Raw genomic sequence first — 24,132 nt, 5'->3', positions numbered from 1 at the left:
TTGACCTGGAAGGGTACTGCACATCCCCTATTAGGGCTGGTTGCTTATGTGCCCGCTAGTTTCCTCCGCCTCCCTGCATTCACATAGGATTATGTGACTTTTGAGGAAAGGGAACGTATTCATCTTTCTATTTCCCAGTGCCTAGTATAGCATCTGGCAAAGAGTGTACACTTCATAAATGTTTGTTGAGCCGATGACTGGATGAATGAAAGAGCCAACAAGCCAGATGCTGAAAAGATGTAAAACAAACATCCAGCTGATGGGCTGAACATCCACCTTTTATCGGACTGTTTTATCATTAGCCAGAAGCCTCTTCTAAGTTAAGTCAGCAGTGGGTTTCAGCCAGCTGCAGTGCGTGCTCTGCGGGGAGCTCTGATCCTCCAGGGATGGCAGACAACCCTCTGGCTGGGTTAATGTCGTCAGGGATTGGGCTTTTAAATGCTTGTCTCAACTTCGCTCAAAAAGTTTCCCTGGTATGTACACCGAGGAAAAGGTGGTTTTCAAATTTTTTTTTTTAAATTGTAGAAGATGAAATCTCAAATTAGTAAAGGTTCCAAAGTCTGTGATGGCTTTGTGAACTGGTCAAGGTTACGTGGTGAGGCTGATAGCTCTGACGTGAGAGGCAGAATGCAAAGGAGAAAAGATTTTAAAAGCAGCAGCAAGGGGCTTCCCTGGTGGCGCAGTGGTTGAGAATCTGCCTGCCAATGCAGGGGACACGGGTTCGAGCCCTGGTCCGGGAGGATCCCACATGCCGCGGAGCAACTAGGCCCGTGAGCCACAATTGCTGAGCCTGCGCGTCTGGAGCCTGTGCTCTGCAACAAGAGAGGCCGCGATAGTGAGAGGCCCGCGCACTGCGATGAAGAGTGGCCCCCACTTGCCGCAAGGAGAGAAAGCCCTCGCACAGAAACGAAGACCCAACACAGCCATAAATAAATAAATAAATAAATAAATAAATAAATAAATAAAAATTAAAAAAAAAGGAAAGAAAATATTAAAAAAAAAAAGCAGCAGCAAGAGAAATTAAATAAAATGCAATGAAAAATGTTTGCTTTATGAATCATCATTGAAAATAATACTGTGGTATGAAGACGTAGATCTCTGGTAATGGGTATTGTTTTAAAACATATTCCATAAACAGAATAAATAACCCAAAATAGCATTTACATTGCTTATCCTTGTTGCCATGCATATTTCATGATATAAGGTCATGGGTTCATTAGTTTTATAAGAAAAGTAAAAACAATACAACACGAGGAACACGTAAAAGTTATGTTTCTATACAAAAATACAATGGCCTGAGTGTCCTGTATTTTTAAGGATTTCCCCATGATCAGCACATTCATAAATTCTGCCTCTTTTGACATTTTTGGTTTCATGCTGACAGTTCAATTCACTGAGAGCTGAGTTCACTTCCTTGGTACCTCAAGTCACACACTGAGCCCAACACAAAGTGATGTCTACATTCTGTTTCCAAGGTCAAGTTGCCAGTTTTAACATGATGTGCTCTGCTTAGCTTCTAACTCATTTCATTCCTTTCTTCATTCGCTCATTCATTCTTTCGTCAAACATTTCCGGAGTACTTGCTGAGTGCCAGGCACTGTACTAGGTGCTGGGGACTTAAGATGACTTAAGATGGTCACTATGCCTCAGTCCAGTCACTGCACTTTACCCTAAGGTGTGATCAGTTTTACAAAAGAGGGAATATAGAGGAGAGTGCAACCAAGTCTTTACGGAAAAGATGGGGAAGGCTTTGCAGAAGAAGTGACACAGAAAGGGTTGGCCAGGGAGATAGGAGCGCTGGCAGAGTCAGACCACGTGTGCACAGACGGAGAAACACAGCATGTTCACACACCTCAGAGGAGTCCTGAGAAGGCAGAGCTTAGGGTTCATGGGGACGTGTAATTGGGAAAGGAGACTGAGAAGGCAGATGAGCGGCAGACAGTGAAGGGCCTTGGACATAATTGGACGTACTCTTAAGACCCTGGGGTGTCATTAAAGGTTTTAAAGTAGGAGGTAACACGATCCAATTTGCAGAAATGATTCAGGTGGCAAAGGAAAATGGGTTCCAAAGAGTACCGCCCTGTGAGATGTTAATAGGTGTGCCACGGAGAAAAGGTTTCGTTGTCAAATAAGTCTAAACGACAGTGCATGCCGTACCCCTATTTGGGGGTTCTGAGCACATATTAATATCTTAAAGGCTTGACAGAGGGCCTGTAGTAAAGAACCACTGATACCAGGTTGGGAAACATCAGATCAGAGTTAGGTGAGACAGTACAGGGAGAGCAAGTAAAAGGCTGTTTGTAGTAGTTTGGTTAGTTGTGAGTCCTGGAACCAAGGCAGTGGCGGAAGGATGAGAGAGGAAGAGAGCATTGGGGGGTTGGGAAGATACAGGAGGTGGAATCAACAGGACGTGGGTGTTGACTGACTGTGAAGGACAAACGAGGCTGAGATGGCACCAGTTTCTCGCTGGAGAACAGGCTAGATGGTGGTGTTACCCACAGCACGAGGTCCATGAGGGAAGGCCAGGTCTGCGGGGGAAGGTGGCAGGTAGGTGTGGTATCGAGCTTGACGTTAGACCTTCAGAATTTGACGTAACTTTGCAATATATGAGGTTGAGAGGTTCAAAGGGAAGTTAGAGAGTGTTTAGTATATAACAGTGGGCAAAACTAAGTCAAACTGAAGGAAGGCTCAGAAAAACAAACAAACAAAAAAACCATAAGGACTGGAATCTCACTTACTAAACAAAATTATTAAATAAGAACAGAATTTCTATATGGGCCACTTTGTGAATTAAAATTATCTTGTTAATCTAATAACGATTAAGCTTTCTTAATCCTGGAAGTGCAAGGGGTGTGCAGTATATCTTCTGGGTTTAATATTCCTGTTACTTCATGAAGCATGGGCTAGCATACCCACTAAAATTCAGAGCAATTGTTCAAAAGAATTTTCTGCTAATAAATAAAAACAAAAACACTTCACCTGTGAGATGTGAACTCTGATCTCTGTTTTGCTGACATTTATTTATTTTTAAATTAATTAATTAATGTTTGGCTGCGTTGGGTCTTTGTTGCACGGGCTCCCTCTAGTTGCGGTGAGCGGGGGCTACCCTTCGTTGTGGTGCGCAGGCTTCTCATTGCGGTGGCTTCTGCTGTGGCAGAGCACGGGCTCTAGGCCTGCGGGCTTCAGTAGTTGTGGCACGTGGGCTCAGTAGTTGTGGCTCGCGGGCTCTAGAGCGCAGGCTCAGTAGTTGTGGCGCACGGGCTTAGTTGCTCTGCGGCATGTGGGATCTTCCCGGACCAGGGCTCGAACCCGTGTCCCCTGCATTGGCAGGCGTATTCTTAACCACTGTGCCACCAGGGAAGTCCGACATTTATTGTTGCTTCTAGAGGTAGGATCAAGCATCCATTTCTTTATGAAATACACTACTAAAAACTAAGATAAATATCCCAATAGATTTTTTTCCTCCCTGGATACAACATTTTAAATAAAGATGGTCTCTAACTCATGAGGATTTACATTTTAGTCACTGGTATATAACAAAACTGATGACTACATTGCCTCTTTCTGCCAGAATTCAGCCCTCTAATCCAGATCAAAGTCATTCTTTTCTGTGTGGTGTGTTTAAATCTAAATGAAAAATTTAATTCTCAAGTATTTATAGTTATTAAAATTCTCTTTTTTTTTTTTCCTAAATATTACCAGCAGGGACTCTTCTCTCATATATCTTTTTACATAGCTAAACTACAGGCATTCTGAATTGTAACCCTGATTAAAAAAAAAAGAAAAAGGTTTACAGGTAAGTGGCCACATAATCGCAGTTTCAAGCAAGGGGGGAAAATAGGGGCTGTGGTGATTGTTTCAGTCTCTACACAGATGTGAGCAATATGTATGTACAGTGGGTGGACACAATCCTGCACATAAAACACAGGCCATATAGAGAAATAGAAATGATGCTTCAGAGTGGACTCTCTCATTCATTTCAGTTTAATCTTTCTCTTTTTCTATCATTTCTGTTTTAAAGTTTTTTTTTTTTTAGAATAAAAACAAATAAGATTGATGCCTACAGAGCTCATAAATAGTGGCAAGAGGAGTAGAAGGCAGACTTTTACTTTGTGCTAATGGAGACAAATAGGCTCATCAGCCCACAGTCTAGCAGATTGAAGCAGGCTGAGTCATGACCCCAGAGATATCTATGTCCGTATCACTGGAACCTGTGAACATTTGACCTGACATGGTAAAAGGGACTTTGCAGAGGGGATTCAGTTAGACATCTTGAGATGTGGAGATTACCTGGGTTATTGAGGTGGGCCTGACGTAGTCACAATGGTCCTTGTAAGACCATGGCAGGAGGACTGGAGTCAGACAGAGAGGGTATAAAGACAGAATCCGAGGTTGGAGGGAAGTGCTTTGAAGCTGGAGGAAGGGGCCATGAGCCAAGGAAGCCAGAAGCCTCTAGAGGCTGGAAAAGGCAAACAGATCCTCCCTTAGAACTTCTAGAAGGAATGCAAACCTGCCAACACCTTGATTTTAGCCAAGCGAAACTGATTTCAGACTTCTGACCTCCCGAGCTATAAGATAATAAATTCATGTTCTTTTAAGCCACCGAGTGTGTGGTAATTTGTTACAGCAGCAAGAGGAAACATACACAGATTAACTACCCTGGATAATGCAACCAATATTGAGTTTTATGTAAACTGCTGATTTTTTTTTTTTTTAATTTATTTATTTATCTTTGGCTGTGTTGGGTCTTCGTTGCTGCGCGGGGCGGGGGGGCTTTCTCCCGTTGAGGGGAGCGGAGGCCACTCTTCACCGTGGTGCATGTGCCTCCCACTACAGTAGCCTCTCTTGCTACGGAGCACGGGCCCTAGGTGTGCGGGCTTCAGTAGTTACGGCACGTGGGCTCAGCAGTTGTGGCTCACGGGCCCAGCCGCTCCACGGCACGTGGGATCCTCCCAGACCAGGGCTCAAACCCGTGTCCCCTGCATTGGCAGGCGGACTCCCAACCACTGCGCCACCAGGGAAGTCCCTAAACTGCTGATTTTTGAGCTGCTATCAGATTTCCTCACAATTTAACACTTTAGGGCAAATTGTAAAGAGGTTTTGGGAATGCTGCACTGCATAGTGGAAAAAAGAATGGATTTTGACTCAAACAGATCCCTTTTCCATTTACTGGCTATGTGAGCCGGGACAAACACAGCCTCTCTGAGCCTTGTTTCCTCAAAGGATTGCCGTAGGGATTAAAAGATAAACTGAAGAGCAGTAGAATGAACTCTACTAAATAAAGTCTGAATTCACGCTAACCTCACAGTGCTTTAGTTTCCTCATCTGTAAACTGAGGATCAGAGTAGTAACTATCACATCAAGGATAGTGAAGACTAAATGAGTTAAAAATAAAAGTAAATTTCCTGTCGTTACAAAAGAGAAGTAGAGTCACAGATGAAGACAACAAACTTACGGTTCCCAGGGGATAAGGGGAGGGGGGAGGATAAATTGGGAGATTGGGACTGACATATATACACTACTACATATGAAATAGATAGCTAATAAGAACTGGCTGTATAGCACAGGGAACTCTACTCAATACTCTGTAATGGCCTAAATGGGAAAAGAATCTAAAAATAAAAAAGAGTGGATATATGTATAACTGAGTCACTTTGCTGTACACCTGAAACTAACACAACATTGTAAATCAACTATACTCCAATAAAATTTTTTTAAAAGTGAGTTAATAAGTGTTATTGGAACCCTGCTATAGATATGAGCATATGTCCAACCTTAACTCCCTCCTTTGTGATCTTTTTAAAAATGATTTTAATCTACTTTTAGATTAGCATTAAAAATATCCTTTCTGAATTATACTTCAATAAAGATGTTTAAAAAAAAAAATATCCTTTCTGGGCTTCCCTGGTGGCGCAGTGGTTAAGAATCTGCCTGCCAATGCAGGGGACACAGGTTCAAGCCCTGGTCCGGGAAGATCCCACATGCCGTGGAGCAGCTAAGCCCGTGCGCCACAACTGCTGAGCCTGCGCTCTAGAGCCCACGAGCCACAACTACTGAGCCCACGTGCTACAACTACCGAAGCCCGCGTGCCTAGAGCCCGTGCTCCACAACAAGAGAAGCCACCGCAGTGAGAAGCCCGCGCACTGCAACGAAGAGTAGCCCCCGCTCACCGCAAGTAGAGAAAACCCACGCGCAGCAGCGAAGACCCAATGCAGCCAAAAATAAATAAATAAAATAAATTTATTAAAAAAAAAAACTTTCCTATTTCAAGTACAGCAGTGTGTATAATAACCTAAATGGGAAAAGAACTTGAAAAAGAATAGGTATGTGTATATATAACTGAAGCACTTTGCTGTACACCTGAAACTGACACATTATTAATCAACTATACTCCAATATAAAATAAAAATTAAAAAAAAAAGTTCCTAGCACTGCACTGGATACATCGTAAGTGCTGCTCTTTTTAGAATAAGAAGAAGCTTCTGAAATGTATCAAGTGCTCCATAAATGAACAGGCACACTTGCCATGGACCTTTCCAGCACCGTTCTCTATGCTTTATACACCTGCATGGGTGTGGTGGGTTCTCACTGAGACTGGGTTACCGCTGTTACTGACCTGATGGTCTAACTCAGGAGTCACGGGAAAGCAGCAGGTAAGGTGGTATGTGACTAAATGAGCAGCACTGACCGTGAACGCCGCGTGGCTGCAGAGCAGGAGGGCAGTAGAGGAGTCCTGGTGCGAGAGGTGGGACTCCTGCCGGCTTTGACAGGCAGAGGGGAGGGGAACTGCGGGTGGGCAGGGAGAAGCGTGGGCAGAAGGAATGCACAAGCAGGGATGGGAGAACCACAGTTAAGAGATGGGCAGGGGCAGACGTGCAGAGGGATGAAGCCCTGACTAAGCCATTGGGCTTTATCATATGGCAATGGAGAGTCACTGAAAAAAATCCTAGCAGAAGACTCTCATGATCAAGGTGTCTCACACTGACTTATGCATCTGTAACAGTGGTTCTCAATCATGGTGCTGTAACACACCAGTTGTGCAAATGATCTCTCATGAGGTGTATAAAAAGTAATATAATGGATGGACCTAGAGATTATCATATTAAATGGAGGACTTCAGACAGAGAAAGACAAATATCATGTGATATCACTTATATGTGGCATCTAAAAAAGTGGTGCAAATGAACTTATTTACACAACAGAAATAGACTAACAGACATAGAAAACAAACTTACGGTTACTGAAGGGGATGGCAAGGTAGTGGGGGGAGATAAATTAGGAGTTTGAGATTAGCAGATACACGCTACTATATATAAAACAGATAAACAACAAGGACCTACTGTATAGCACAGGGAACTATATTCAATGTCTTGTAATAACCTATAATGGAAAAGAATCTGAAAAAAAAAAAACAACTGAATTGCTTTGCTGTACACCAGAAAGTAACGCAACATTGAAAATTAACCATACTTCAATAAAAAATTTAAAAAAGTAATATACAGCCAGCACCAAAGATGATGAGGAGGAGAAGGAGGTAGAGTATGTGTGTATATTTAATAAATTAGACAGGATTCAGGAGACTAACGCACTAAATATGTAAGTGTTTCAGAAGCCAACCAAAAAAACTCAACAAGCTACTGTAGCTAAAATGATAAAGATAAATATTGAGTCCTTCACACAAGACCAAAGATGAAAACCAAGGGATGCAGTAGTGAGTAAGAGGTAGAACTGAAATAAAGATGGCCCCCTAAAACCCAAAGCTAGAATTAGAAATTAGATCTGTGTTTCATTTCTGCATAACTGTTTCTAAACTAAAACGTTAACATAAATCTTTGGACTCCAGACTTCTCTCCTCAGACCTATAAAATGTGAAAATCTTGGCTACTTGTTACTTGTCAGGCAAATGCTCTACCAAGGACAAAGGAGGTTGCATTCTTAGCTGGTAAATGACAATTTACATAATTTATGTTTTTTTCCCCAGAGAGAAAAGCATAGGTAATACGCGTGAGGTCAGTGGTAGCCCAATATTCAAAAAGCAAGGAGGGAGAGCTTCTCTCCTCAGGCAGGCCAATGTCCATCATGTTGTTATCTGTCTTCCTTTCAATGAAGCATTTGATCCACCCTCTTCTTTTCTTTCATATGAAAAAAGACCGTAAACTGGCTATTGAAGGATTAGAGACCTCAGCACTATCTCCTGGTACATCCAGGCAGCTAAATGGAAAAGACCATGTAAGTGCACTGCAGGTCCCCTCTCCCAGCAAGGACTGCCAAGGGACCAGAGGGCTGACCAGGCAAATGGATGGTCAACAGCTGATGTCTTAACTAAGTGGCGTCCTAGGACAACAGCCAATTAGCCTGGAGACGCTTAAATTACTCCTGACTTATTCCATAAGCATAAACAATGACTTCGTCTCTCCTAATAAGTGGTCAGTAATAGCTGATTTTGCCTACAAAACTTAACTAAAGAAGTAGGATTCTAGGAAATAATATAAGAAGAATAGTCTATTGTTTCCTCTAGGTTCAGAGAGATTCCTAAAAGTGACCAAGGATTCCTATGCACCAAATGTTTAACAGGGATTTTTCTCTGGAAGATAGAATCCCTGGTGGCTTTCACTTTCTATGTTCTTTATTTCTTATTATGTTTGAGTATTTTTCCCAATTATTATGCATTGGGTATGAAAAAGATCTTTATGTATTGGGTATGAAAAAGATCTTTTTAAAGGTCCTAATAAAGTATAGTCAGTGGTTCACTGGCTAAACTCCAAAGAGTTTTTACTATTACTTTCCCTATCTGAAAAATGGACTTAAATCCAACTCATCTCAAAGTCTTCTCCCAAATGGAAGGAAATATAAAAAGTTTTCAAAATAAATTCATGTCTTAACAGGCCCAAGGGCAATGGAAAGTGGAAGAGTAATTGACTCTTTAGAAGTCAACTGTTTCGGGGCTTCCCTGGTGGCGCAGTGGTTGAGAGTCTGCCTGCCAATGCAGGGGACACGGGTTCGAGCCCTGGTCTGGGAAGATCCCACGTGCCGCGGAGCGGCTGGGCCCGTGAGCTGCAATTACTGAGCCTGCGCGACTGGAGCCTGTGCTCCGCAACAAGAGAGGCCGCGATGGTGAGAGGCCCGCGCACCGCGATGAAGAGTGGCCCCCGCTTGCCACAACTGGAGAAGGCCCTCGCACAGAAATGAAGACCTAACACAGCCATAAATAAATAAATAAAATTAAAAAAAAAAAAAAAAAAAGAAATCAACTGTTTCCAACAGGGCCACCGGGCATGGGGTGACAGTGTTGGCAACAGACTGGAAAAGGTCATGTATATGGATGTGCTGTAAAAACTGAAAGAAACAGCATAGGTCACTGCCATTATTCAGCAGCACGTGTGGCTATTGAAAGAGGTTGGTGTTTCACTGACTTTCACGGTCAATATTATGACCTACAACTACGAAACGAACCTATCAGTAGGATATAAAGTAAAAAATGTCAGGGCTTGTGGGCAGTACTACTGACCTATTCATTCATTTTGTTATTCAATAAACATTTTACCCAGAACGTATTAGGTACTTAATGGCAACACAAACTAATAATACAGGGACTTAGTTTCAACAGTAGAGGTTGATTTGGGCTGACCTCATCCTTTCTTAGTGTTATCATGGGTTAGTGGTGCAGTATGAAGCCGAAGTATAGTTAAAGGTAAAAGTATAAATGCACCAGAAATCAGGAGACCTGGGTTCTGGACCAGGCTCTATGACCTTGGGAAAAACCATATCTAGGACACAGTTATATCATCTGTAACTAAAATGAAGACAATAAAATCTACTTTTCACTGGACTATTGTGAGGTTTAACTTCAATTAGGTGTGTCACAATATATATTTCTTAACAGAACATGGTACGTAGATGTTCAAAATATATAACATTCTCTTGACTTGCACAAACCATCACAGAGTAGCATGGACTTTACAAACCTAGCCATATAGTACATTTAAGCTCAAAAAGGATATATATACATAGTCAATGTCTGTTTCTAGATGCTTTATACGTTAGTGTGTTGCTCACTCATTACGGTTTGATTCCTTGAGCACTTTGCTAAATCACAGCCCCAAGAAGGGGAAGGAAGAAGGAAGGGGCTCTGCCCACTGGCTGTGAAGAAGCAGAGAGGACGCATGGAAATGGTAGCTCTTTGTCTCGGCACCAAGGCTGTCTTCCTCTCTCCTTCTCAGTGGGATGACCACATGATTTATCATTCTAACTGGGACACTTCTGAGAGTGAAAAACTGTTTCAGTAAAAGGAAGATGTAAGTCCCCCCTCACCTTTCAGGCTTACTTTTTGTGACCTTTGTTGTCAACTTTAAAACTACGTCTGATATTCTAATAGGGAAGCAATTGTACAATAAGATTTTATCCAAGTAATCAATCTAAAATCCTGTATTTTTTAAAGGCGTGCTAAAAGGTTACTTAACTAAAGTTTGATAAATATATATTAATTTTAGAGAGGATTTGAGGATAAAATAATTGTATTTTTATTATTATAATATATGCTTGAGAATGGGGTCAGCAAACTGTTCTGTAAAGGGGCAGAGTAAATGTTTTAGGTTTTGTGGGCCATATGGTCTCTGTCACAACCAAGAGGTTCTGCCCTTATAATGCAGGAATGTCACAAAAAACACATAACAGAGTGGGTGTGGCTGTCTTCCAGTAAAAGTTCATTTACAATAATTGGTTGTGAACTGGATTTGGCTTTGGGCAACAGTTTGCCAACCCCTGCTTTAAACAATAGTTCCCCATGGATCAGGAAAATTTTAAAAGTCTGTAATTAGCTCGACTTCTAACGTTCTATTTTGCTAAGGAATTATGTTTAAAAAAAAAAGAAAAGCCATTGCCTGGTATCTTTATCTCTTCGAATTTTAAATAGCAAAAGCTAGAAAAAGCACACGTTCAGAAAATGTAGCTTTATGGAAATTTACCCACCACACAGTCCTTGTGAAAAAAATTTTTCCTTAGCTCAGTGAAAACTTTGTCACGAATATGTTCAGGTTAAGAGATGGTCATCTGAGTTGCCTTTGGAGAACACTGGGGGCGGTACAGTAGAAAGAGCTTGGTAACTGTAATGAAAAGATCTGGATTTGGATAAGGTTGGGGGAGTACTAAGCAAGGAGGGATGAGCGGATCTCGAACAGTCCTTTAATGGGACAACACTCTCACAGAGTACTTTCCCTGTCCCGAATCACTGCTGCAAACACAAACTCCAATACTGGGTAACCCCAGAACTCACCGGCTGCCACTGCGCAGGGTACCAGGCTGGGGGGCAGTTGAAGCGGTTGCAAGCTTGCACCGTGTTGGGCTTGGGCTGGTGACACAGCTCGTCAGCCAGGATTACTGTTTCATTCATCTCTCTGGAAAGTAGGTGGGAGCAGGAGACATCTCTGGTCTGCAGGCCAACCCCACAGGTGAGACTACATGGACTCCACTTGCCAATTTCCCACCTGGGAAGAAATCAGAGCCAGAGAGGAAGAGGACACCCTGAGCACTTGTGTAGAGAACAGTTCCCATGACGTCAAACGTTACCTAATGGAGTAAAAACACCTACCTGGGTATTTGGGAAGTTCTAGCACAAGATTGGCTAGGAATTCTATCCCAAACCTACCTAGAACCCATCCTTTCCCTTCATGCTCTAGAATTCATTCAGAGTAAACAAAGAGGGTGATAAAATGGAACCTCCAATTTTTACGCACAAAATCACCAAGAAACATATAAGCTTCATCAAAATAAGAGGGTATGTTAGATAAGATATAAGTTGAGCGCATAAAGGCTTTGGTTACCACATACTGAATAGCGGGTCTAGAAGAAAGCTTTCTGCTCATCTCTCTAGCCCCCATTCTTAGCAAGACTGACAAATCTGCGCTTGTTTTTCTTTGGCTTCAAAATGAAAGGTTGCCGGTTCCAACTTCCTTCAAGCTTCCATCATAGCATAGAAACGTCTCGGTCTTATGTATGAATATCATTATTGCCTGGGACTGGAGAATGTAACAAAAGTGAGAGTTGCTAAATAGATTACTCTTCTTGAGGAGGAATAAGTGGAGAGAACAGCTTATTACCTAGAAGAGGAAGTCAAACACATAGATGAGTTAAGTGCATGAATTGGTCATTCCAAATGGCCAAGTCTTGACAAGTACATTTACAGTGACCTAAGGGCCTGTAAAAACAGTCTCACTGCATTTCCCTGTTGATGCAGCCTCCAAAGTGGGAATAATAAAGAAACACCTCAGTTGCTTGGGCTTGGAGTGAGAAGTGTTCTTTATGATCAGTTTTAGAAAGTTCTGTTTACAGCGTGAGACACAAAGATTCTACAAACAGGAGTTAGCCAAGAAAAGCATGGCAAGTAGATCCTTCAGTAGCTAGGCCTGCCTAGCTTTTGTAGCCAGCCCTGAAAATTGGTTTAAAAGTCTCTGGTTTTTTTTTTTTTTTTTTTTTTAATCAGGCTGTACAAATGAGTGTAGCTTTCTCAATCTTTTCAACTACTCTGATAGGTAATTACCTTTCCAACCCCTATTTCCACAACCTCCTTTCCTACCCTATATTTAAGCCATATCTGTAATGAAGTACTTTGTTATTCTCGATTCATGCCCCCTGGTTTTCTAGCTCTGTCTTTACTGAAGCTGTTACTCCTAATTTGGAATACTTTTGGTCTTTCCCTTGCCCCTCTAAATTTCTTCCATTTCTATATATCCAAATTTAACCCATATTTAAAGGATTGTATCCACATCTGCTCCAGACACTGAACATTTTCTCAGTTGTATTACAGTTGTTCAGTCTATCAAGGACCCTACTAGAATATACACCTCTTGAAGGCAAGGTCCGTGTCTGAGTCGGTTTTGTATCTCTCGCAGGGTTCTTCATAGCTAATGTATATGGTTAATGTCTATGGTTAATACTTTTTATTTTTAGATAGTTAATGTATACGTTTACTACTAGATAGTTAATGTATATGGTTAATATTTTTTTTTTAATAAATGAGCAAATGGAAGGGACCTACCATCATCATGAGCACCTTACACACATTGTCTCATTTAATTACTTCCAGAACACGGAGTTGGGCTCTACTGTTTTTCCCTATTTTAAAGTTGAAGGAATCTGAGAATCCAAGAGGCTGCTTGCCCAAATACCCATAATTAGTAAGTAGTGAATCCAGGATTCAAACTTGGGTGTGTCTGGCTCCAAAGCCTTTGTACCTCCTATTATACAATATCATCTTATCTCCGGAAAATACCTGGAGAACTGTCCTACAAACATTCATAAAATTTTAAATGAATAAAAGAGGAGAGGCTGGGTTGAATATATTTCTTTTAGATCCTTGTATGAATGTCTATAAACTTATTTTTAGATTCCTAGCTTGGGTAAATTCCAAGCTTCAAAATGTTGTGGGCTATTGGTTTTAAAAATATGTCCACACCAATGAGGCAGAACGGATGCTATGTGACTTCCAAGGCTAAATCAGAAAAAGGATGTAGCTTCCACTTGGCTCTCTCTCTTTGATTGCTCACTCTAGGGGAGGGCATGAGGACCCTGAGACAAGCTGGAGGAAAGTCCACATGCAAAGGAACTGGGGCTGCTCACCAACAGTCAGCACCAACTTGCCAATGACATGGGTGAGCTACCTTGAAAGCAGCTCTGCTGGACCACGTCTGGCCTTCAGATGATTTCAACCTCATGAGACACCCTGAGCCAGAACTGCCTTTCCAAGTTGCTCCCAGATTTCTCATTCATTAAACTGTGAGAGGTAATAAATGTTTATTTTTGTTGTGAACGCCTGGGTTTTGGAGAAATTCATTATGCAATAATAGACAACTAATACAAGTATATATTCTATCCCCAAAACTTGCATACGTTCATCAAAAGACATATACGAGAAGGTTCAAAGAAGCACTATTCCTAATAGCTCAGCTGGGGAACAACCTAAAGGTCCATCAACAGTTGACCGGATAGATAATTATGATATATTCACACAAACCTTGAGAGAACAATGAAAATAAACTACTACAACAACAAGCAACATGGCTGAATCTCACAAACATAAAACTGAGTGAACAAAACCACAACTGCAAAATCCATAGTGTGATTTCGTTTACATAAAACTCAAAAACCAAAACTAATCTACAACGTTAGAAGTGAGGGTGGTGGTTACCCTTGGTGGGTAGTAACTAGAAGTAGAGTACGGTGGGGGGAGGGGGAGGGTTTCTGGGATGTTATCTTGATCTGGGTGCTGGATCTGCATTCTCGGTGTGAAAAATCACCAGGCCATACGTGCAGAATTTGTGCACTTTTCTCTATATTCGTCATGCTTCAAAAAAGGATGTTTTCCTCCCTCACCCCTCCTTTCAAGAGAAACACTAAAATATTGTGGGTGTAAGACAGAATCCAACAACTACACCCAATGCTGATGACCACGCTATGGATGTCTCATAAAGGAGCCGCTTACACAGCGAGTGCTGGCCCAAGGCTGAAACTTGCCCTGATTTAGTGCCTACACCGTGGCTGCCACCTACTCCTGCCCTCACCTCTGGCAGAAACTCAGTCACTGGGATCTTGAAGCAGAGGCATCTGGCAGCCATGAGGCCACTTCAATGCTGCTGGAAAAACTCACAAAACAGACATATCTGCTTACTCATGATAAAGGTACACTGCTTTCTCAAGGGAAGGAGGGCAGCAGAAGCTATCTGTGTATTAAGCACTTTGCTGATTCTGGCTCAAAGTATTTTAATCAATCTAGGCCAAACGAGGGAAAACAGAGAGATGCCCCCGCTGCTCCTCGCCTGCATAAGGGCTTCGATTGTGAGTGCTGGGTCCTGCTGGCTGCCGACAGCTGCCTCCCTGTATTCTGTGCCTTTGGCTGTTGCTGACGGAGGGACTGTAGGCTGGTGGGACCCAGCCTGTGGGCAGGATTAGCTGTAGCTGGCGGCCTGGGAGACACTGACAGACCTTCCCTGGGATTCTGGGTTCTCGCTTTTCATAAGCCCAGTGCTGAGGAAGACAGGGGCTCTGGACATCAGAGGGTGAGGGCATTTGTGCTTCTTCCCCTACTTTGTCTGGTTGACTTTAACTCATCTCTTCATCTTCACTGAAAATGTTACTTCCTCAGGGAGGAAGCCCTCAACTGGGTAAAATTTTCCTCTATGATACGGTTCCACGAATACTCTCCATTTGGAAATTCTCAACACACTTGGTTTTTTCTTTTGTTATATTGTGGTAAGAACACGTACCATGGGATCTACTCTCTTAACAAAATTTTAAGTGTGCGGTACAGTATTGCTGTCTCTAGGTACAGTGTTGTACAGCAAATCTCTAACACTCGTCTTGCTTAACTGAAATTTTATGCCTGTTGATCGTAACTCTCCATTTCCCCCTCTCCCGAGCTCCTGGCAACCACCATTCCACTCTTTGATTCTATGAATTTGACTATTTTAGATACCTCATATAAGTGGTATCATGTAGTATTTGTTCTTCTGTGACTGGTTTATTTAACTTAGCATAAAGTCTTTAAGGTTCATCCATATTGTTACACATTGCAAAATTTCCTTCCTTTCGAAGGCTGAATAATATTCCATTGAAAGTATACATCACATCTTTATCTATTCATCTGCCCATGGGCATTTATGCTGCTTCCACATCTTGGAAACAGCTACTGAGAACAGTGAGTGCTACAATGAATCTGAGAATGCTAGTATCCCTTCTAGGTCCTGATTTCAATTCTTTTGGATAAATATCGAGAAGTGGCATTGCAGGATCGTGTGATAGTTTTATTTTTAATTTTTGGAGGAACCACTATACTGTTTTCCACAGTGGCTGCACCATTTTGTACTTCCCCCAACAGTGTGCAAGGGTTCCAATTTCTCTGCATTCTTGCCAACACTTTTAGTCTTTGGTTTTTTGATGATAGCCATCCTGATGGGTCTGAGATGATATCTCATTGTAGTTTTCGTTTGCATTTCCCTGATGATCGGTGACACTGAGCATTTTTCGTATACCCGTTGGCCATTTGTATGTCTTCTTTAGAACACACCTGTAATCTGAGTATCCTGCTCGACTATTACCTTGATGAGAGCATGAGGCTATGCCTGTTTTGGTTTACCGCTCGTTACGGGTTTAATTGCATCCTCACAAAAGATATGTTGGAGTCCTAACCCCCAGTACCTCAGAATGTGACCTCATTTGGAAGTAGGGTCATGGTGGATGTAATCACTTAAGATGAGGTCATCCTAGAGTAGGGTGGGTCCTTAATCCAACATGACAGGTACCTCATAAGAAGAGAGAGAGACACCCAGGGAGAATGCCACGTCATGACAGAGACAAAGATGACAGTGATGTATTTACAAGCCAAGGAATGTCGAGGATTGCCGGTAAACTCCAGAAGCTAGAAGAGGCAAGGAAGGATTCTCCCTCACACGTTTCGGGGACCATGGCTCTGCTGACATCATAATTTTGGACGTGATTTTTGCCTCCAGAACTTTGAGAGAATAAATTTCTGTTGTTTTAAGTCACCCCATTTGTAGTAAATACTTTGTTATGGCAGCCCTAGGAAACCAAACTGTGACCTCAGTGCCTAGCACAGTGCCTGGAACATAGCAGATGCTCAGGAAGGACGAGGGGACTCAAGCTGAGCGGAACCCCAGTGACCTGTGTGTGCCCCTTTGGATTCGTCACTTGCCTGGTCAACATCTCAGCTGTGTCCTCTGAACAACCGCCCACCCCAATTTCAAGGTCCCCAAAGCTCTGAACACCACTAGGTTTTCTTCAGTGTGGTGCAAACTATCTGGTAACAAAGCCGGACCTGGATTGACATGATGCCTTGACAGGCCACATCTCACTTGATGTAAATATTTACACATTTTACTGCAGTAATAGTAGCCTGTTGGATTATGGTGCTTTTCTCCCCAGAACTCACTACAGATATTATACACTTAATGTCTTAGTAATCCTAACATGTTTCTAAAATGCCCCAAATTCTGGATTCCAAAACACATCTGCTCCAATGGTTTTGGCTAAAGGATCTGTGGTCCTGTATACAGAGAAGAGTAAACATGATCACTATGATTTCTTTTAGCTTCTAGGCCTCAGGTGTTGGCTTCATGGTTGGGCTCATGGCCAAAATGTTAGGGAGACTGGTTCCCCCCAGATTCTCTTTCTATACTGTTTTCTTTCTGCTGAACCTTTCTTCTCCACATTCCTGTTTCTTTCTGCCAAAACCTGCTTGCAGGGAAGGCACTAGGAGTCGAGAGATCACAGTGATGCCCTGTAGCTTCAGGCTGGACCTTGCCAAGCTCCTGCAACTGACTCCTGACCAAGGGCAGGCAGGAGACAGGTTACCTCCCACCCCGCAAGGCTGGAATTAGGCTTCCTGCCCTCTGCCCAGCATCATGTGTCCTTGGGTTGGCCTGTCATTATAATTGGATTTTAGATTTTAGGCTTGGTTTCCTGATTTCCCCTTTGTTTTTCTGATGGTGCTGGGGTTCTGCCCAAAGTCTGACTTATTGGAACGTGGTCTTGTCACCCTGCCTGTATCTGGCCAGTTCTTGGCCTTGGGCAGAGCAGAGAGACCCTTCGCCGTGAGCCATAAGCCATGAGGTGACCACAACATATCCAGCTGATGTCACGTATTATGGCCAATAACAATAATAATACTAACATTACCAGTGTTTACAATGAGCCAGGTACTGTGCTAGTTGCTTTAAATGAGTTGCCTCCTTTAATCCTCTCCACAGCCCTGTGAGAGAGGTACTGTGATTAGTTGCATTTTAACAACAAGGAGTTGAGGTCTGAAGAAGTTAAATGATTAATTAGTCATGGCCTAGAATGCCTCCTGCCAGGCCTCACACTGATGTCAATGCCACCTGCAGCACATCAAAGTCTCCCATGACTTGGACATGGGGGTGCTGAGAATGGGGCTGCTCCCTGTGACAGAGGCCAGCACTGTGGATTTTAGAAGCCCCAGCTCTGCATTATCCCAGCAGGACTCAGGGCTAAGCTCCCCCAAGATGTGGGATACATATCTGAACTTATGTATTACCTACATCAACTCTATGAAGATGGTACTATCAGTTCTCCCATTTTATAGGGCAATACAACAGAGGTTCTGACCAGCTGGGCAACTTGTCCAAACTCACACAGCTAGTAAACAAGGGAATCAGGATTCAAACCCAGGCAGCCAGGCTACAGCTTCTGAGGGCCAGGATGATGAAGGCAGCAGTACAAACTAGATCTGAGATGCAAATTCTAGGATCCCTGGTGCTCACGACTTCAGAAAATGACAAATGACAAAATGACAGATCTATTCCTCAGTAATGGAAGCAACCACCACTGAAGCAGCCCAGGGTCATGAACAGTTGTTTTTCAGTGAAGCAGCAGTGGGACTTGGCAGCTGAAGGGCAAAGGCAGAGTGTGCTTTCCCCCACATGCATGTTTGTTTTTTTGTGAAGGTGGCTGTCAGAGGTAATTTGGGCAATCAAGGACCCATGGTGGTTGCAGCTTCTTAGCTGCTGGTGTTTGTATTAGCTACACAAAAGGAGGAATTTTTGCCTTCCTTTAGACAAGGGCTCATTATGTGAGTTGCCAAGGGTTTGCTCCCTTACTCTTTCAGAGAGGCCTCCAGCAACTCACTGTTTGCTGCTGGTATAAATGCACATAATTTCTAACGCCGACTCTCCCCACCGCAAGCGATTATCTTAAGAACCTCCTCTTACCTTGGCTTCTGCAGCAAAGTAGGGTTTGTTTCTCCACTCAAAATTTTAAAATGCAGTTTTTATTGGGAGGCAAAATACCATTATAAATTTCAGTTATTTGTTAGATGCATTCTTTATACTTGTGTGTAATCCTCCAACTTGACATTTCTGCCCAACATTTCTACCTTGTGATTTTTTTTTTAAGGTTCCCCCCAAAATATTTGTTTCCTTTACAATGCCTCTGAGGTCAGGAGGTAGATAGCAATCCGGCAATAATAAATCAGATACCATGGAGCGTGGCCAGCTCTAGAAATCCTAAGGTAAGGCCAAGAGAATCCTCCCTTCACCAGGGACACTATGACCCTGTCCCACTTTAAGGTTCTTGGACGATTATTAGTGGCTCCTCATTTATCCCCACATCTTCCAGTTTCCAATCTATCCATAGCCTGAAGCTTCCAAAATGTCAGTCTGAAATGTGAATCTGCTCACTTGACTTCCTCTGATTATAAACCTCCACTGGAGTCCGAGCTGGGCTTGCAGGGGAGGGGGGCCAGGGTGTCCAGGGCTCAGTTTTGGTCCAGTGCACCCAGTGGGGGGGAGGTGGTGCTGCCTGTCTGGAGCTGAACTTTCTCACTGGCTTTTCCTCCTTCCTTCCCTCTTCTGCTTTGCAGGACCGAACTGTAGCCTGAGGCTTGGTGGGGAGTGGTCCATGGGCATGTGACAGAGCTCACCGTGGGCAAGGATAACTGGGAACCAAACATTCAGGAAGGACTGAACAAATACATAAATACATGAAGGAGAATGGGAGCCAGATTTCTTACTGTCACAGAGGAGTTACAGATACAGAAAGTGGGAAGACTAGACTAAACCTGATAAAATTAGATTGGTATTGAAAACAGTGTGAACTCATATATTTAATAGACAGATACCTAGATAGACAAAGACATATCAATAGATATACGTAAGTGTATACAGATATACAGATGTATATGTTTACAATATTTCCTAGCTCTCTCTGCTAACAGGTCTCGAAGCAATGACCTCTAGGTCTCCTAGTAGTATCAAGCATATCAAGTGCCCAGATTTTGGTTTCTAAATATCATTCTTCACTAAGGAACCAGTTCCCGTAAAAAGGGCTCTGGGGCAGGGGCTGGGAAAATGAAAAGTGAGCCTGGAATATCTTGTACCAGGAAACTGGGAAGTACTCAAAGAATGATGGGGTATAAATCAAAAGGACACAGGGGCTAGTTTGAAGGGGCTCTCACTGCCCACGTCTGAGACAATTTGACAGTAATGAATTTTAACTCTCAAGTAGAACAGAAATTCATAAGGAAATAAATAAGAGAAATCTCTACCCAACAGTAGAATGCCTACTAATAAACTAGAAGGAATGATAGAGTTTAGAAAGTCACCATTTGTCAACAATAACAACAACAATGATAATAACACTTGATTCAGGCAAGAATCATCAATGAATATTGACACTGGTGGGTGAAAGGTTGGTGAGGAATAGGGTATTCACTTAGCCTTAGATTATCTACATAAAATACTTGTTACTTGCTATAAATATGGTCAACATACTTATTAATTTTATGGTGGAAAACCTGGCCGACATCATCTTAACCAAGTCATAAGAGTTGCCATCATCAGTAACGAATGGAATGGAACACCTTTCATCATCTCCTGACACAATGCACGAAGAAGGACACAGCATACTTCTGCAGCGCTTTTGTCAAATTTCAAAAATCAAGAGGGAACATCAAACAAACCCAAACTGAGGGACATTTTACAAAGTAACTGGCCTGTACTCTTCAAAAACCTCCAGGATATGAAAGACAAGAAGAGACTGTCCCAGATGGGAGACATCTAAGAAGAAATGGCAGCCAAACACAAGACCCTAGATTGGATTTGGGGCCTATAAAGGGCATTGCTGGGGCAACAGGCAACATGTGAATGGAGTCTGTGCATGAGATGGTGACCCTGAATTCGTGTCGTTTCTTGATTGATGGTTAGTTGCACCGTGGTTATTTATGACAACATTCTTGTTTCTAGGTAATAAACACTGAAGTGTTAAGATGCATGTGGGGTATATACCTAAAATTATTCCCAAATGGTCCCAAAATGTTAACAACTATAGAACTGAGGGGACGAGTATAAGGGAGATCTGTGTACTATTTTGGCAACTTCTTTAAAAACTGAAATTATTTCAAAATAAAGCTTATAAAAAAACATCCACTGGCTCCCTGTTACCCACAGGCCAATGGTCAAATCCTTGGCTCGCCTGCAATGTGCTTCCCAAAGAAGTTTGAGTGTATCTTTCTGGTGTAATCTCTGGTCACCCCATACTCAGCTTTGCTGAGTACCCAGCAGAAGAGGACTGCTCTTCTCTGGCTGGCAGATGCCTCTCCCTCTCAGGCTGGCAGCCCGAACATCACCTTCCTCTCTGAACACTTTTCCGATGCCCCTCCCACAAGGCAGAGCTAGACCTTTCCCTCTCCAGCACGCTACTGTGTCTTTCCTTCTAGTGGCATTCTTTTCTTCCCTCAGGCTCATCTTCACCACACTGTAGTTATTTGTCTACTTATTTCTCTCTCTCACTAGACCCTAATGGCCCTGACTTATTCAACATAATATCTCCAGGACCTACTCCAGTGCCGGCACAACAAGGATGCCCAGGGTGGCATCGTGGCCTAACGAAGGAGACCTTTGGCTCTGGAATTGGATTCTCTGTGAATGAACCGTGCTCTGCCACTCTCTAATTGCGTAACCTTGGGCAAGTTACTAAACGGTTTACTCATATTTAAAATAGGAATAATAGCAATACTCCCTTCAAAGGGTTGTTAGGAGGTTTAAGTAAAAACATCTATGTAAAGGGCATAAGCACAGTGCCTGGCACAGATGAAGGGCTCTGTAAACATTAGCTAATATGAACTGTTCCTACTGGTTGCTCAGTAAATATTTGTTAAATGCGTGGATAATGATTGTGAAGATAGAGTTTAACGAATAGAGTGAGAATTCTTCCCAGAGTGAGTCAGTCAAAGTACCATAGGTTACAGAGACTGAGGGAAAGGACATTTGTGACCTGCCCCCATTAACTGAGCATTTACGCATACCCTGCTAATAAGCCCTGCGGCAGATACAGAAGTGGGGAATGTGCTCGCCACCTTCAACATGCTTTCAGCAAAGATGGGGAGAACTGACAAACACCCAGGACACACAGCAAACAACGTTAGGTAAGAGGAATGAGCTAAGTGCTAAACTGTTCGGCTGAAGCATGGACACCGCAGAATTTCAGAAGACAGGCAGTGTGGTACTCATACCACTTGCATCTATACGGCTGATCGCAAATCACGAAGTCTGTCCATCAACGTTATCTCACTTGATCCACCTAACTCAGAAGTAAAGCAAAGCCAGCATCACTACCTCCATCTTACAGATCAGCAAGCTGGGGCTCAGAGAAACCAGTGATTTCCCCAAAGTTGGGAAGGGAAGTCAGGTTACTCCTTCTACCCTGCTAAGTCACTAAGGATGGAGGATGGATTCATGAAGGGTCAGAGAGGGAGAATAGACAAGTTTAGAAAAACAGTTACACTCCGCAGCAGATGGATCTACCTCAGCCTCTGTGCTTTAGAAAGCTGCTTAAAGGGGCCTAGGAAAAATAAAAGATCAAAGGAGATGTTAGACGAGAGACAGTACAAATATATCTGAAGGCCAAAAATCAACCAAAAGCATATATGATAAACAGCATCGTGAGAATCAGCGCTCTCTATAAAAGAAGAGCTGGCGTGGCTCAGGAAACAGGAGATAGAGCCACGTTTCTCTTGGAAGTCAGCCTGCTTGGCACAAGGTTTTGCCGCCATAAAAATGCTTATAATCAAGATTACCAAACACCTGAGGTGGCAAAGCACTTATGTCTACTGAAGAACATTGTGGTGGAAGTGACGACTTTAGCCATGCCAGCTGGCCTCACCTTCTAAATCGCTTCTTTAAAAAAAAAAAAAAATCAAGGTTACCAACATTGCAAATAACTCCTTGGTGTTTTTTTGCAATTTTAAAAAAGAGATTAATGAATAGCTCTTGAAAAAAAGAGCACTTGCAGCAAGATATACATTTACACTTTCGTTACAAGCATGCCATTTGCTTTAAACCTACTTCCTTCATATAGCATGTCAAACAGCAGAAGGGCCTGGAAACTAGGCCCAGTGGTACAAAGCATCTCCAGCCTTCTCTCCCACACCCTCCAACACTTCTCTATGGCATCCCATTGTCCAAGAAACACCACGTGTCTGCTTACCTACAGGCAGTTTGATTCAATTAAAACTTCTAAGGTCTCCCTCCCGTTCTCTGATCGCCCTGTCTTCTGGGTGTTAGTACATTAAAATGAGATAGAATTTCTGCTGGCTGTTATTATTCAGACAGGATTCCTGAGACACAGGTTAGGAGGGTAGATGATCTGCCAAATCACTTGTGCCCTTAGAAGTCTGAGATTTTAGTTGGCTTGCTTAGAATTCTAGGTGGAAATTTCCTATTAAAAATAGTCACAGGCTGGGAAAAACTGGCAGAACAGGTCTTCAGATAGTCAGATACTTCCAGGAGCTGATTCTATGAACCCAATTCTTGTTATCTCTTCATATCTAGAAAAGCATTAAAATCCTTCATGGTGATGACTGCTCCTCATGACTAGCAGAAAACTTCTGCAAAAAAATATGTGCTTGATTGTATGGACTCCCCCTTCACAAAAATCACATATATACTGACCTTCCCCCCTACCTTATTGGAGCATTTTCTCAGAACTATCTGAAATGCTGTCTCCCAGGCTATAGTCCTCATTTTGCCCCAAATAAAACTTGACTCCCAAAAAAACAAAAACAAAAACAAAAACCGTCACAGGGTCGTCTTCCTTGTGGTCAAGATCACAGAAGGAACTGCTTCGATCACAAACACAAGTGTCACGTGGCATTTTTCTTTTTCTCCCTCTAACACCCTCTTGTGGTTATTATTCCAGTTTTCTCTTTGATCTTAATTGATGAGCATCCTCACACTGAAGGTCTAGCACTAAACGAACTCCCTTCCGCTTCCAGAATTAAATCCCCCAAACAGAGATGCGCTTCTCCAGGCTTCACCGTTTGCTGGCTTCCCAACACACCATTTTTCTTTTTCACATCTGTGAATTTGCTTCCAACTTTTCCTTCCTGGAATGCTCTCCGTATTCCCAGCTCCAGGTCTGATTCAAGTCCTTCCTCGGGGAGGGTCTCCCTCACCATCCTAGCTCGTATCGGCTGCACCCTCTTTACAATCCTATTAGATTTACTGTCATTTGGCCCTTGTTTAGATTCTATAACACTGACCCTGTAGCCGTTCCAAGCCAAGGCTAGAGTATCTTATTTGACATAATTCTATTTGCCTAAATGTTTTTCTC

General features: G+C 42.7%; 1 protein-coding gene across 3 annotated transcripts in view; it reads right to left on the bottom strand.

Moving 5' to 3' along the window:
• ADAMTSL1 (ADAMTS like 1) overlaps positions 1 to 24,132 on the bottom strand; it is a 464,565-nt gene that overhangs the window by 175,400 nt on the left and 265,033 nt on the right. For all 3 annotated transcript variants that reach the window (XM_068552874.1, XM_068552875.1, XM_068552876.1), the window contains one exon: positions 11,273 to 11,483. In XM_068552874.1, the coding sequence (XP_068408975.1) occupies positions 11,273 to 11,483 (211 nt within the window). The remainder of the gene's footprint in view (positions 1 to 11,272; positions 11,484 to 24,132) is intronic.

The sequence above is a fragment of the Eschrichtius robustus genome, chromosome 10 (assembly GCF_028021215.1).
Source record: "Eschrichtius robustus isolate mEscRob2 chromosome 10, mEscRob2.pri, whole genome shotgun sequence".
NCBI classification, from domain to species: Eukaryota; Metazoa; Chordata; class Mammalia; order Artiodactyla; family Eschrichtiidae; genus Eschrichtius; species Eschrichtius robustus.
The sequence above is the reverse complement of the archived record's forward strand: the minus strand, read 5'-3'. Positions and strand labels throughout refer to the sequence as shown.